Here is a 15,392-nt window from a genome sequence, read left to right as displayed (position 1 = left end):
TGGATTTTGGGTATGTCTGCAAGAAGTTGTTTTGTTCATCTTGGGATATTATATGCAGCCAAAGAATTTCATGCACGCTGATCCCTTCAGATGGAACTCCTAAGCATGCGCTTTGAAGTTAAAACTTCGGTATTGTTTTCATGAAACTCTGAAATTTGCTACAGCACCCTGGATACTGTAGCAAAAGTTTAAACTTTTAGAATATTAAAGATAAGAATGACAAAATATTATCTAAATCTGACAATTTTCCAAGAAGGAGTTCATTGAAGGACAAAGCTTAAAGTGCCAAAAATGATGCAAAAATGTGACACTTGGATCAGGTATCGATCCAAAACTTACTCAAAGACCTGAATCTCAAAAAAATCTCAAAATGTCCTAAAATCTTAACAAATGACAAAATGACAAATGGACAATTTATTCATTTTACTCCGGTGTTGTTCGGTGTTGACAGCATTAACATAGCACGGAGGAAGCTAACTACAAAGGACCAGCAGTTTGGAGGCTGTAAAGAGTTTTGACCTCAACACAAACTGTGGTCAAACACACTGAAATGACTGAAAACCTCCTACAATTTTTCCCCTGTTGGCTTCTTTGTCTCTCTTGCTCTCACTTGTTCAGTGTAATACTTGTTGGAAGAGATATTACATTACATTGTTGTTGTCAACTCAATTAATATGATTTCACCGCACCTCTTGCCAAGTGTGATGCTTGTGCGTGTCTGAGCAGTAAAAGGAGGTGCCACAGAGAAACCAGTTCAAGTGTAAAATGACAGCAGCAAGTAGTAAAGACTCACAATGAGTTGAAATGACACAACAGGTGAATAACAAATATGCTTATTTTAGTTTCTATTTGTTATTGTACGAATTAATACACTTTATTCATTCATACAGTTAGATACCATTTGTTATGTAAGGCATGACTGCTGAATTAATGCTCTTCCTCTTCCTTATGGAAAGGAACACAGCTTATTAACAGCTTATTAACTTGACACCAGGCAGCAGGAAAAACTTGAAACTAGAAAAAGTGAATCCCCAAATGTCTGTGAAGGTTCTCAGTCATCCAGGTCATCGTAGTCAAAGGAGCTTGCAAAGAAAAGCGTCTGGACTTCTTTAAGTTGCTTGAAGACGTTTCACCTCTCTGAATCCCCAAATCAAAACAGTTAAGTGGGCGATACACACATATGACCCCTTACATCTGAACTGAAGATACAATTAATTTAGGATACTAATGATAAACACAGCTGTTCCATTGTTGCCCTGGACCACAAATTCATAAAGATTTAATACAAGTGGTGAAATCATTCGTTTAGATTAGCCTCCACAAACTCTCTGTCCTGTGCATTCCAAAATCCAACTGCTGAGCTATTCTGAGCATGTTTCAGAACATGATCTCCGGTCATGTCAAAGGCATTTTTCTCACAGTAAAACTTGGAGCAGAGATCTATAGCAACGATATGAGACTTCATAATAAACTAGAAGGCTATCTGTGTTTTTTCAGCGCAGAAATGAAACAATAATCCCTGCAGCACAAATCTCAAAGAGGGAAAAGCTCTTGTTCTTCAGGCCCGGCCCCGCCTCCTCCTCCTCCTCCTGCTTGCAGGGGACAGAGAGGGTAGAAGTTAAGCAGTCAGCTCTCTGCCATTGTTCTTGTTCTGGACGTCTGCGAACGGGACGGGTGGCGCTGGTCGGGTACCGGACGGCAGTCTGTCGTTATGACGGGCTCCGGTCCGAAGCTCGGGGTCCTGCTGCTGGTGGCGGTTCTGCTGCAGACTGTGGTCGTCACCATCACCGTGCTGCACTTCACAACGGCTCTCAACTCGGTAAGGAAGAATTTAAAGTTCGGACAGAGGAGTAAGGGACGCGCGGAGGCTTTTACGCATGGCCGTGCTTTGCGCACAGCGAGGCGGGGGCAAAGTTGATGCAGCCGCGTTTTACTTCATTTTGCTGCTGACTTAATTAGAGTTTTAATGCGCAGTTCAGCGGTGACAAGTTCTGGAGCAAACCACTTTAATTAGTTTTGCGCTCTGGTGTTGCTGCTGCGCTCCAAAGAACATATAGCCCACTTTTAATTTATTTTTCTTTTTTTCTTTTCTTTTACACATTGTAATGCAGGTCACTTATGCTGCTCTGGAGTAAGGTTTGCACAATGCAATGTCACGCAAACATACACACCTTGTTTTTCTCTGCAGCTGCAAACGTAGAACAGAGAACAAGGAAGTTATTAAAAAGAAAAGCAGCAGGAGAGGTGGCCTGCAGATCATTTTACGATCATCTGTGACTGTCAGGAAGAGTTTGTACAGACCTATGCGCCTGAATTTTTGTGAGTGTGATTATGCTGCCCTGACTGTACTTTTGTTGAAGTACATCTGAGAGTCCTCTGCTCAGATGGATTCAGTCCAGTACAACTCTCAGCCTTTGTTTACAGCAATCAATCATTAACCCAGAGATGAGATGCAGCAGCGATATGTGGAAAATGAAACTTAAACACATGACAAGGAAGGAAAGGGATGCATGCCAGGAAATTATGATGACTCAGGTTCTAAAGCCAACTCTTTAGACAGTAATTGTTTTAGTGTGGACAATGGGCATTTTTCTACAAAAAAAGAGCAAGAAAAATTGGTGCAATTAAGTTAACATCAGCATGTAAAATTATGTTTTTAAAGCGAACAGACCTTGAAAACAACTTTTGGTTTTGCAAAATGAAACCACAGAGACCGTCAGGTGTGTCAGGAATGTTTGATGGGAAAATAAAGAGACATTGCTCCACTTGTTCCATGCTATACTTCATACCGTCACTATTCGCAGATAAAGGAGACTTTTGCCAGGAGCAGTGTCTCCTGTCTGACGGGCACTGACCTGCAGAGCATCACGGATGTGCGAGGGGATCTATGCTGGCAGGTCACTCAGCAGGTTCACCTCCTCATCGAGAAGGTACAGTATCACGAGGAATTATTGCTTACTTTTACCCCCCAGAACTTAACTGACCTATAAAATCCACAAACTGTATGTAAACAATGAATGCAGCCACTGTGGCATTACTTTGAAATTAAATTAAAACTGTGAAAGAAATCAGGGTGCTTACTTTAAAGCTACAGTCTAAATTAATAGGGAGAAAGCGTCTTAACTTTAAGCTGTCAGTGGGATGTAAAAACATGTAGAGAATAAGCAGCAAATCTGATAAAACCCTCTTATAATGTTTGGCTACCTTGCCCCGAAATGAGGTTTAACACTGAAACCTCTTAGGGGATCATTTTGACCTCATCCTGCAGGAATACCAGTGATGGCAAATAAGCATTTCTTAAGTTCATTTTCATTGAAATGTTCAAATGTTGTTACACATTGGACAAAACAGTATTTAAGATGAAGTATTGAGGGTTTTGCTTGTTATACAAATAACTAACTTCACTAATAAACAAGCAACACAACAGCTAACACATCTAAATAATTTCATTATTGTAGAAGAAGAACGTCACTGAAACGTCTAAGAGAAATGGCGTTAGTTATGCTAAAATAAACAGGGTATAAACACAGTGCGCTCATTGTAAAAACATTTTAAATCTAAACCTCAAAGTGGGTTTCAAAGTAATATAAACATTTTAACAGATTCATTATTGTAGACGTTTGACACACACTCCAGAGCCCCACACTGACTACACGATGAGTAAACCAGTATTAGTCATGAAATGTTATCATTCGTTCATTAGAGTGCCGACACAAACAGCAACTCAACATATGCTGAATACGCGCCATGTTTATGCACACTATGGATACAGGAAGCCAAGAAAAAGTTAGAATACACTTAAATACATCTTTATATTTAACCAATAGAGAGCTGTGTCTGCTACCACACAGCAGAAACCGCCTCTCCTATTCACATGCACAGCAACTTGATTGGCTTTTAACTTGCTGCTCTGAATATAATGCCTCTGACGTCACCTGATTCTTTCTAAAACCCTCTTCTGAAGCCTCAGTGATAACATTTTGGCTGATGCCATGCTGTTCTTGTTGTTGCTGCATCCATAGACTGTTTAGTTGTAACCTACAGACACATATATCAGATAATTAGTACTTAGAAACAGTGATAAAATACCAAAGAAGAGACAAAGACTTCCTGGAAAAGCTGCTGGTATCCAGAATCCACATATTAGCAGAGAGCTACAGGCTACCTGACACTCATCAGACGCACAGCCCTAACTTTAAGCCTGGATAAACTTAAAATAATTCAGGTCTCATAAAGCTACTATGAAGGGTTCAATAAGTCACTAGAATAAAAACAGTTTTCAGTAAACCTGTTTAAATCTGAAGGTGTACATGTTAAACCTGGGAGTTACTGGGGGGACTGACTCACTTTAGGAGCCTCAAGTGGTCATTAGAGCAGCGGTCCCCAACCCCCGGGCCTGGGACCAGTACCGGTCCATGAGTCGTTTGGTACCGGGCCGCGAGAGTTGAGGCTCAGGTGTGAAATGTATAGTTTTCAGGGTTTTTATCGGTTTTCAGCGTTATTTTGTTATCGTTTTTATCGTTTACTCGGTTTTCCTGGGTCTTTTCATCTGTGTTATGAATAAATTTTCTTTTTTTCGGTACCGGTACTAGTTTTATTTTGTTGTATTTATCCGCGACACCTTAAAGGCCGGTCCATGAAAATATTGTCGGGCATAAACCGGTCCGTGGCGTAAAAAAGGTTGGGGACCGCTGCATTAGAGGCTCTGCAGCTTCTGGCAGCTCAGAGTTGCTTTCATGTCTCAGCTGCAGAGTTTTTCCGCTTGGTAAAATCTGAAAATGAGCTGTGCATATCGGTTTCAGCCGATCTCTATTAATGACTCGAATGATTTGGCCAGCTGCTGAGATTTCAAAACTTAATTTCTTCTCCTTCACTGCACTGCATCAAAAACTCCCCACCCACAGGGCTTTGGAGACATTGCTAACCTCCTACACTCCTCCCAGCTGCAAAGTCTGAAAAATGCTTACAAAGCAAATGCTGAAGAAGGTTTATTGTTATTTTTTATTCCGCGGTCCCTTATTTAATTGAACTCCGCACAGCTGGAGTTCAATTAAATTTCAAGCAAAGAAAATTTCAAGCAAAGTTTTACTCTTGATGATAAACACAAGAGGGGCGCCACGGGAGAGCAGGAGTACGACTAAAAAAAACAAGGCTTCTGTTTAACAGGGCTCCATTGTTATCCTAAAACTATTAATTTATTGTTTTCCATGGGATTCATTGGCAGAAAGAAAAATGTAGAATAAAGGCAGCTTTATCTCTTAAACTCAAAGAGGGGTCATTATTATTATCATTATTAGGGGCTTCCTGGATATTCGCTGAAGAAAGAAAAACTGAAATGATCCAAATCACTGCCTGCGGATGCACAATGAACTCCTTCATAGCTGGAGATGTGATGTGATCCTGTGTGGTTTAATCAGCACAGGAATGCATTCACCTGCCCTGCACTGACACACACACACACACACACACACACACACACACACACACACACACACACACACACACACACACACACACACACACAGCAAACATATTCATTTTCTTTTGCTTGCTATTTGTGCACATTGTTTGTTTTCGTTCCCTTCTCTCCTCCTCTGACTTTGCTGCTCTGCTAAATACTTCGAGTTGGATTTTTTTCCGATTCTGCTGGTTGATTAAATTTAGTTCAGAACATAAACAACACAGAGACGGTCTGATCCAGGACGTTGGTTCGGGTTTTTAAACTCGGAAGGAATCTGAATTTACAGTAGCATTTCCTCTAAAAACACACTCAACAGGCAGGTGAATGGTAGAAACCTAAAAAACACCCATAGCTGCAGATGTGTTGGTGTAAAGATTTACAGCGTCAATTAAACCTAATTTAATCATTTTATTGTACTCACTGGCCACTTTGTTAGGTACACCTGTTGAGCTGCTTTTTAACAAAGCTATCTAGTCAGCCAATCACATGGCAGCAACTCAATGCATTTAGACATGCAGACAAAGTTCAACCTGATCATCAGAATGGGGAAAAAGGTGATTTAAGTGACTTTGAAAGGTTGTTGGTGCCAGACAAGCTGATCTGAGTGTCTCAGAAACTGCTGACCTGCTGGGATTTTCCCACACAGTCATCTCTTTGGTTTACAGACACTTGTCTGAAAAAGACGAAATATCCAGTGACCGTGAGTTCTCTGGATGAAAATGCGTCATTGATGCCAGATTGAACTGATAGGAAGGCGATAGTAACAAACCACTCGTTACAACCAAGGTATGAAGAAGAGCTTCTCTGAACACGGAACATGTCAAAACTTGAAGCAGATGAGCAGCAGACGACTCTCCTGTCCGCCTGGTGTGATGAGTCTTAGTTCCTACAAATGTGCTAGCACCAATATCAGCAGGATTTTGCCACTAAGAAGCATTATTTGCATAAAAAAAGACACCTTAAGACAATTGATCCTGTAGGAGAAAATATTTCTGTTTGAACCAAAGCAATGAACCGGCTGACCAGCCGTTTGTCAGACTGACAACCCGGTATTAGTATTCCCGTGCTGAAACTATCCAGTGACATCTTGTTTTTAAAGTATGCATGAATCTCTAATCTCCGATGATTAACTCATCTTTTTTGGGAATATTTGAATAAGTTACCTGTTGTTATGTTCTGATCATCTCTTTGACAGCTAAATAATCATTAAATGATGTCTTATCTCTTTTCTCAGATTCTTTCAGAAAGCCTCTTCTTTTTTTTCTTTTAAAACACATTTCTGCAGCTGAGCTAAACTGTCCAGAACCATTATTTAGAAAATGGTTTTAGTTGGTTTGGCAGTAGTTTCCAATTAATTGGCAAAAGAAATGAAAAACACGAGGAAATTGGAGACGGGTCGTTTCCAGGAAAGAATCCGTTGCCAACGTTAACACGAAGACTTCTTTTTTTATTCAAAGGAGCAAGTCTCCTGATCTGATGTCAGCACATTTACAGGGTCAAAGTTAGATAAGACGCTGCTTGGCAGGTCTGCGGTATGAGCTGATGGCCCCGCTCGGCAGATAAAGTGGCAAAAGGTTATTACTATGTTTAATGTTACAGACATATTACTCAAAAATCTTACTTCACCACTGTTTTTCCTACAGTCATTGTCTCAGCAGAGGCAGAGGCAGAGGCTGAGGCAGAATTCGTCGGAAGTGAAAGGTGAGAAAGCAAAACCGAAACATGCAAACATCTGACCTATGACCTACTAAATACTGATCTATCCTCTGATCGGACTTTTCTGGGTGCATTTTCCATCCTTTCCTTCACGTTAGATGAAGTCTCCCAGGTGCTGCTCTCTCTCTCTCGCCCCAAAGTTGCCGCTCATGTCACGGGCAGCTATGTCCCCAAACTGGAGCGAGCAGGAGGAGGTGAGTGCTGCTGAAAGTGGCCGTTAGGCGGATTGCGTTAGAGCAAAATTTAAACAGCATGCACAGAGTGACCTTTCAATTTAAAGGCAACGTCTGTATTTTATTCTTGGACTCTACTAGCGTAGCTTTGCATGAGTTACACTTCAAAATAAGCCAGATCCCCTGTCTTAAACAAGCTGTTTGCCCTTTAAGCCAACTTTCTTCTTATTGAATGCCCCTCATTAACAAAATTTGGACAGCAGTTGGGTGCAGCTTCTGGGCCTAAGATGACCACATTAGGGATATCCCCTCTCACCGACATCATAGAGATTTATGAGTAGAACAAACTCCCAAAACTGAGAGTTTTTGGCTCAGAATGATTACTTTCACATATCCTGACCTCGTTATTAGGAGTCTTTAAAACAAACTGTTGAACTCCACCACCCTTAAAATGAAGTTTTAGCTGTCATCACATGTGATTGCATAACAAAATCTGATGTTGTCCACTTGCCTTACTTCCTCAGCTCCAGTCTTTGCTGGGCGGCGCGTTTATGGCCAGAAGATCTCATGGTGGGAGGGCCGTAAGGGGCTGGCCTTCCTCCAGGACGTCCAGCTGGTGGATGGGGAGCTGGTGGTGTCGCAGCCGGGCCTCTACTACGTCTACGCCCAGACTTACTTCAGACACAGCCACCTGGGGGAGGATGGAGAGGACAGCGAGGAGGTGGAGGATAGGGGGAAACCTCTGCTGCAGTACATCTATAAGAAGGTGAGAGACACATTCATAAACTAACTTATCACTTTTTGTTCTTTCACTCGTCTAGTGTTGTAAACATTTGGTTTGACCTGTACTCATGCATCAGTCTAATTATTCATTTTGGCGATAAAACAAAACTCCTTCTGCATGAATTAAATCCAGCTTGTCTTGACCTATCTGCACATTTATTTGTAATCTTTTAGTGTTTGTTGCACAGAACATCGCAGACTGTTGAGTCACTGGGGCGGGCAGGGGTGTGTTAGGATGGTGTCTGACTAGTAAAATATGATGACTAATAAGCATTCAGACAGAATTGCTGTAAATATCGAGTAACCTTTGGCTTCTGCTTTGTCAGCTAAAACTTCAATTAAAGGGGACATATTTTACCCGTAAAAATGAAAAAGAGCCATTTTCTAGCATTATGCTTGTGTATTAATGGGCATTCAAATCCATTGTGCTTTTTATTTTTGGATCAAAAATGAATTAAAATAAAAATGTCAAAAATGGAGCCCACTGGGGCATCCAGTCTGGTTGATCAGGATGTAATAGTTGGGATTGTGTCGCAAGTTTTAAAGCTGGTGAGTTCATGAGAGTGTTTGTTCAAACTGTTAATTTCTGCCAATTCAGACGCCTGAATCATTGTTCGGAGTCTTTGGAGTCCTTCTGAAGAAGACATTACAGATGGCCTAGGGCTGTGCAATATGACCAAAATCTCATATTCCGATATAAGAATTCTATCGTCCGATAACGATATAAATCACAAAAATTTAACATTTTTGTAAATTCTGTGAATCTCGGGCAGCTTGACTTGCGTGAAGTGTTTCCAGCTGCGCATCATGTAGCTGGAGTCGAGTGTTTTAACCGATGCATGAAACTATACATTTTTAGACGTAAGTTGTAACGGCCGCCGTTTTCTTTGTGAGTATTTATTTATTACACGGCGTGCTGCGGGGAACTGCCTGTTCTAACGTTTGAGTCTAAGGTTTATTTTTTAGCACCTGCGGCTCTTTTTTACTTCTCATCTGTAAATGATCTGCTCTTTCACGTGATTCAGTTTATTTTGAAAAGTCTCAACAGGATCTTGAGCTTTATTGTGAAAGGTTTATGTGGAACATAAACAAGCAGACACGCGATGGTTTTACCGTCATTGTTGCTAACGACAACGCATAAAAACAGGCACTTGTCCATCTGTAGTGTGGTTATATAAAATATAAGAGAAAGATAGAACTTTAAGAAATTAATATAGCCACTACAGTGACCATCAAAACCATGAACAAATATTGCTGTAAAGAGTTTATTTTGCGACACCACGAAACAAACGATAGCGTAAAATGAAACGATAGACGTTTTTATATCGTCATCCGATATATATCGTTATATCGAACAGCCCTAAGATGGCCTGTCATAACAAACCAAATTAAGGAGGTTGAGCCGAGGATCTGCACCGATGCTTCTCCGTTATTTATGACAACAATCTTTCTTGTAGTGACTGTGGAGACTGTGCAAGTGGAAAAACATGCTGAACTTATTGTCACAATCTTTTAAGGCATCCCGGGCCGTGTGCCATCTGTTTGTAAATGGATGTTTTATTAAATGTGACTGTTGGACTTCACTAGTTTAACAGTGGTCATGCTTGATGTTTGCAGGTATGTGACAGTAACCAGTCACTCACCAGGCAAGCTGCAGCTGATTAGCATTAGCCAAATTAGCTGCCTCAACTATCACCTGACCAACTTCCACTTGATTTTTTTGCTGAACGACCAAGCGAAAACCTCTGGTGCGGAAATGATACTGTGTAGTACAGGCCATCAAAGAAGTCTGTGTTAAAGCTTTTCTGAGTAATAGTCTTGTTTTTTATTAGTGAGCATTTAGAAACCAGCCACCGAAGGGCCTTATGCCAGTGTACTCATGGAGCACATGGATTGGATTCTTCTTTGTCTTTTTTCTGAGCCCAGATTATAATTGAAATTAATTTGTTTTGTCCTGCAAAAGACAGATTCTTGGACCAGAGTATGATTGAGAAACTTGTAAACAACTCCCAAGAAAGCTTTTGTTTAAGACAAAATTTAGGAGGTTTTTGATCATAAGCAGTGACAGCTCGCTGACAGCTGATTGGTTGCTTCTCTTCTCTGTGGTTGAGACTCAAACATGAAATCAAAATTTGTAATTCCTGCCTTCACGCCACCTTTGAAGCACTCATTCTTTAGCGCTTCTAACATATCGCATTTCTCTCACCTGCTCTTCTCCCAACAGATGAGCTCATACCCGGCTCCCATCCTGCTGATGAAAACAAGCCGCACTTCCTGCTGGTCCCGAGGTTCCCAGTACTCTCTGCACTCCGCCCACCAGGGGGGGCTGTTCCCGCTCACTACCGGCGACCGCCTGTTCGTCACGGTGACAAATGCATCTGCTGTGGACATGGACGAGGAGACCAGCTTCTTCGGTGCATTTCTGATCAGCTAGAGTAGCAGGTCTTGGACTGGGCATCTCGGGTTTTACCTGGTGAAATAGCTTAATGATGCTACCGTGCTGTAATGATGAGTGTGGTAGCATCTAGACTTCTCCTAGAGTTCAAAACTATAAAAGTCAAGGAGAAGTCAAACAACTTTTACGACACTGGTTCTCTTGGGGGAGAAGACACTGATGTGGCTGTGCATGAGTGCTTATCAAACCAAACAGACTTTTGTATTCGAGTGTCTTAAAGTAAGTGTGGACTGGACTTTCCAGGGGTGTAGTTTTTTTTACAAACATCTCTTTAAGGCGGAAGTACAGTTTTTAAGGATATTTAGGCCCAAAAGCAATTTTAACTCATTCACTGCCATTGACGTCTATAGCCGTCAATTGCAGTGAATGAGTCAATGGGTTTAACTCATTCACTGCCAATGGCTGGCAGTGAATGAGTTAATATCCAACTAGGCATCTAATGCCTAATTCATAGCTCTGGACCCAATATCCAACCTAGATCTTCAGCAAAATATAGACTACTTGTTGCACAAACTGTTTAATTTCTTGTTGTGTCATCTACAATCTGTGTGGAGAGCAAAAGGAGGATTCAATTTGCTAAAATGCAATCTAGAAAGGAGTTCCTAAACTAATCCACGGGCTACACCGGAATACCCCCCAAATTACGCGTCTCCAGAGGCTTAAACAACAGACTAGCTGAAGTCTTGGATAGGTAGGTCTCAATGTCACACTGAGATGCAAACCTGCAGATCAACTCTTACAGCCTACTACACACCCTGAGGCAAATGTAATGTAGGGCATGCGTTTTAAACTGCTTCAGCCTAGCTACAGTTGCTCCACACCTGCAAGCCACTTTGTAGCCCACCTTCACCTATCGCCTCTTTTTCTTTTCTTCTCTGCAGGGTCTTGCTGCTGCTGCAGGGGTCCCAGAGCAGAGTCATGTAGCCAAAAGTAAATTAGTGCAGATGGAAGTAATGTTTTGCCATAGTGGTCTTGCCTGGGGTAGACAATTTGGCTGTGAAGTGGCTGTGCAACACAAATATCCACAGGAAAGTTTGCCAAAGACCGAGAGTTTGTCAAACTTTTATTCTTTGTTCTTATTCTTCTTTAACCCCTGAAGCAGTCGTGCCTAAAACCACCAAAAGTTGGAACCATTGAAACTGCCTGTGTTGCCTGAACAGGCTTCCACTTCCAGGGGGCTAGCACAAAGAATCAGAGCTTTAACGCTTATATCCAAGCCTATGACTAATTTAGAAACACTAAGAAAATTGTACGTCTTTGGACTGAGGGAGCAAACTGGACCACCTGGAGAAAAGCCCATGGAGGCACAGGAAGAACACAAAAGCTCCACATAAAAGGCCCACCTGGCCATAAAGTTTATACCAAGGAACCATCTTGCTTTGAGGGGACAGTGCTCCCCACCAGGCCTGGATACACCAATCACAAATAAACAAAAGCAATACCAGCTGCAGTTGTTCTCAGTTCTGCCATTAAGAAATGTTTGTATAAAAGTCATTTGAGTCCACACAGAAATTTTAGGTGTATTCCTGTTTAGAGATGTAAATGCTGTGCTATATTTTTTTATTTTTATAATAATCATTTAAGTATTGAGTTCGTGAACCCTTTGTTCTTGATATTCCCCCAGTCAGAGTACAAACATGTGGGTAAAAGTATTAAACTTAGAGACAATTTACTGCCTTTCAGATATACTTAATATACCGACCCATCATGTTGACAACCATATTGGGACTATGAAATAGGGCTGCTTACAGTCTCGCTTTTTTCTGTCAGACTTCAGCATTTTGGCTCGTCAAGTCCAACCTTTCTCCAAGAGGTGCATTAAATGCTCCCTTGCAGTTGGTATTCATGCTATGTTGGATTAACTGCAGATGTGACTTTCAGACTCGGGAAAATGGTCTGCATCTAAACAGCAGAAATATGTTGTTTTCATGTCTGTGTAGCTCTGCTGCTTTCCACATTGTTGTAGTGAACAACACAGCAGATGCCTTCCAAGGTAATTCAAATTAAAAAGCTGTTTTCACACATGCTCTGCAGCCCCGAACCTTAGTAGACATGACCAGACAGAGGTGCATGATGGAAAACAAATGTTTGAGGCAATCAAATAGGACCGTAGCCTGATTTAACCTTCCAGATCTCTCGTATTAGGTCCCAGTGATTTGTGAGAGCAGAGCAGCTATTGTTTGGTACAGCACTAATGATTCAGAAAAGAAGAAATTCAACTGTTGACAAATGTCTTCACTCAGTCTTTCAAAATAATAAAGCGTGAGAACAGAATATATAACAAATAAGGTGACCAGGTTTTTCCTGTCTGCTAGCTGTCAGTAAAAACTGGCGGCCAAGTGATTTCAAAATTTATGCGATGGGAATCAAACCAGTGCACTCCCCAACAAGTTCCAGGTCAGGTCTACAGTCCTGCCAAGGAAATGTTTGTTTTCATGCGCAACTAGAGCATCAAACAAACCACACAAACAGCTTTTTTCCTCCAGTTTTTGCTTGTTTAAAGCAGCTGGCCTCAAATTTCATTCTGAGTGGAATAAAATATAAAATCTTAATTCTAATTTAAGGTGCAGAAAACCTGGAGAAGTTGCTATAGTTAACATCATCATCATCTGCTAATGGCATGAATGTAAACCCCCTCCAAATATTTACCATTACCACAAAAATGATCAGCTCGATGCTGCTGAACACGAGACTACACCTGGTAATGTAACTTTAAGCAACGAATACTTTTAATCTGGTTATGAATTCAATCTCAAGTATCCCCATTAAAGGTATTTTGTTGTATTCACTGATGGATGCAGCAAGATTTAGTTGAGTTTAACGTGACATAAAAAGACATGAATGCAACATTCACTGTATTACTTATGTAAATAAATACAAAGCACAATCATTTCTCGTACGTTGTGTTTAAGAACGCGTGTTTGAACTTTTGTAAAGGTGGTTGTTTAAGTTTTGTTAAGTCATGTTATGCTCCGGACCAGCTTTGGTGTAAAAATGTGGTTTCACATTTGTGTTTTGGGGTTAATTATTTATGAAGTGGATCTACTACAAAACAGTCCATGCTATTTTTCCCTTTCACTCCCGATCAGACTGGGAAGTTGATGTGAATTAAGCCAGTACCTTAAATTCAGCCCTCTTTGTCCACTTCAGTTTATTTGCCAGACATCAAAAACGGACACTCATCAGGTTATTAAGAATTTAATTCTTTGCCAGATAATTAAATGTGAATGTAAATAATCCAATTTTTGTGGGTGTAAATATGTGAAATAAAGATTCAATAAAAAAGCTCTTTGGATTTTTGTCCATTGTCTTATGTGAGAGACAGTTGCACTGGAGACGAGGGTGAAGTCCAAGCTCTAATCAAAAGCTGAGGTTGGCAAACTCTGTGAGTCCAGAAAGTCAGCTCTTAAGGATATAATAAGAAATTCTTGGAAACATCTGCTGAATGGACCAGTATTTATATTGTGCCTTTCTTCTCTGAGCAGTCAAAGTGTAAATCATAAATTAATACCACCACGTTTTTGGAAAACTACAAAAGCACACTCAGTAACGTGATGCCAGGCTGCAGCAGCACAGCATGTTCTCTGGTAGCACGAGCAAGCAAGCGGGTCGCAGAAATCATGGAGGAAGAAGCCTGGGATTAGGAGATTTTTCTTTCTCTAAAGGCCTGCAAACCAAATAAGCTGAGTCACTTTAATCCTCCTCAAAGTTTGAAGGGTTGCTGTTTGTTTGTGGTTATAAATTAGGGGCATGAAATGCTGAAGAGAACGGAAAATTATGCAGTTTAACAAAGAAATGTGAATGCGTTAAAGCAGACATCGTAAAAAGAAAAAGAAGACAAAAAAAAGAAAATACCGTTAGCATTTAACAATTATACAAGAAAAGAAAAATATATGTAATAATACACTATGTGTAATTAAGGAATTAATTTTTAAGGAAAAAACAAATAAGCAGCTGAATAAATAAGAAAAAGGTGTGAACGTGTGTTATTTGTGATCTACGGGGGGTTAAAATCCTTAAAATCACAGATCTATGTGATTTATATGATTTAAATTTGCAAAACTTTTTTAAACGTGGGCACAAATCATACCTCATGTGAAATACCTGGGGTTATAAATTACATTTTAAATTTAAATAGACGACAAGTGCCAGGTTTTTTTCTCCAAATAAGAAACACGAAAGCAACACCGAAGAGCCCGATATCAGACAGTCATCAAATCATGCCTCGGGTCTAAAAGCAGGCAAACATAAGAGAATAGAACAATGAATCAGGGCTTCTGAATAGAATAGAATAGAATAGAATAGAATAGAATAGCCTTTATTGTGATTGTACATGTACAACAAAATTATGGGTGCTTAACACCAACTGTGCAGGAGTAAATTATCAATAGTAAGATAGCAGGAATAAATATCAAACAGAGGAAATATGTACAATCAAGAGAAATATATACAAAACAAGAGAGGGGGGGGGGGGGGGGGGGTCAGACTGATGGTGCAGTTTGATGGTGAGGATGTCTGCAATGGTGGTGTTGAACATTAAGCCGTAGTTCACGAAGACCATTCTCACGTAGCTCTTTCTGTTCTCCAGATGGATCTGCAGGGCGATGTGATGACATCCTCTGTGGACCGATCTGTAAGCAAACTGGTGGGGGTCGAGGGAGGCGGTAGACAGGCTCTGATGTGCTGAGACACTTTGTGCTAGAAAGGCTTCATGACTACAGACACGAGGGCTATGGTGCTATAGAAAATGAGGCTGTCTATGCCATTTTTTGGGGGGGTGGGAATAGTGGTGGAAACCTTCCGA

The 15,392-nt window shown here is 40.8% G+C and overlaps 1 protein-coding gene across 1 annotated transcript; it reads left to right on the top strand.

The window, feature by feature from the left end:
- The first annotated feature begins 1,599 nt into the window (after positions 1 to 1,599).
- LOC146567067 (tumor necrosis factor ligand superfamily member 10-like) lies at positions 1,600 to 13,883 on the top strand. The gene is made up of 6 exons (XM_085286670.1): positions 1,600 to 1,819; positions 2,805 to 2,930; positions 7,105 to 7,162; positions 7,276 to 7,371; positions 7,875 to 8,116; positions 10,358 to 13,883. The coding sequence occupies exons 1-6, from the start codon at positions 1,712 to 1,714 to the stop codon at positions 10,565 to 10,567; spliced, it is 840 nt and encodes a 279-aa protein (XP_085142796.1). The 5' UTR covers positions 1,600 to 1,711; the 3' UTR covers positions 10,568 to 13,883.
- Positions 13,884 to 15,392: the final 1,509 nt, after the last annotated feature.

Source organism: Mchenga conophoros, linkage group LG9, assembly GCF_057382185.1.
Source record: "Mchenga conophoros isolate Kocher_MC1m ecotype Shallow Benthic linkage group LG9, M_conophoros_male_GT1.1, whole genome shotgun sequence".
In the NCBI taxonomy this organism is placed as follows: Eukaryota; Metazoa; Chordata; class Actinopteri; order Cichliformes; family Cichlidae; genus Mchenga; species Mchenga conophoros.
The sequence above is the reverse complement of the archived record's forward strand: the minus strand, read 5'-3'. Positions and strand labels throughout refer to the sequence as shown.

Coding starts and splice junctions, on each gene's coding strand:
- LOC146567067 (XM_085286670.1), top strand. CDS start 1,712: ATGACGGGCTCCGGTCCGAAGCTCGGGGTCCTGCTGCTGGTGGCGGTT. Junction 2,931..7,104: donor TTCACCTCCTCATCGAGAAG/GTACAGTATCAC, acceptor TTTTTCCTACAG/TCATTGTCTCAGCAGAGGCA. Junction 7,163..7,275: donor GAATTCGTCGGAAGTGAAAG/GTGAGAAAGCAA, acceptor CCTTCACGTTAG/ATGAAGTCTCCCAGGTGCTG.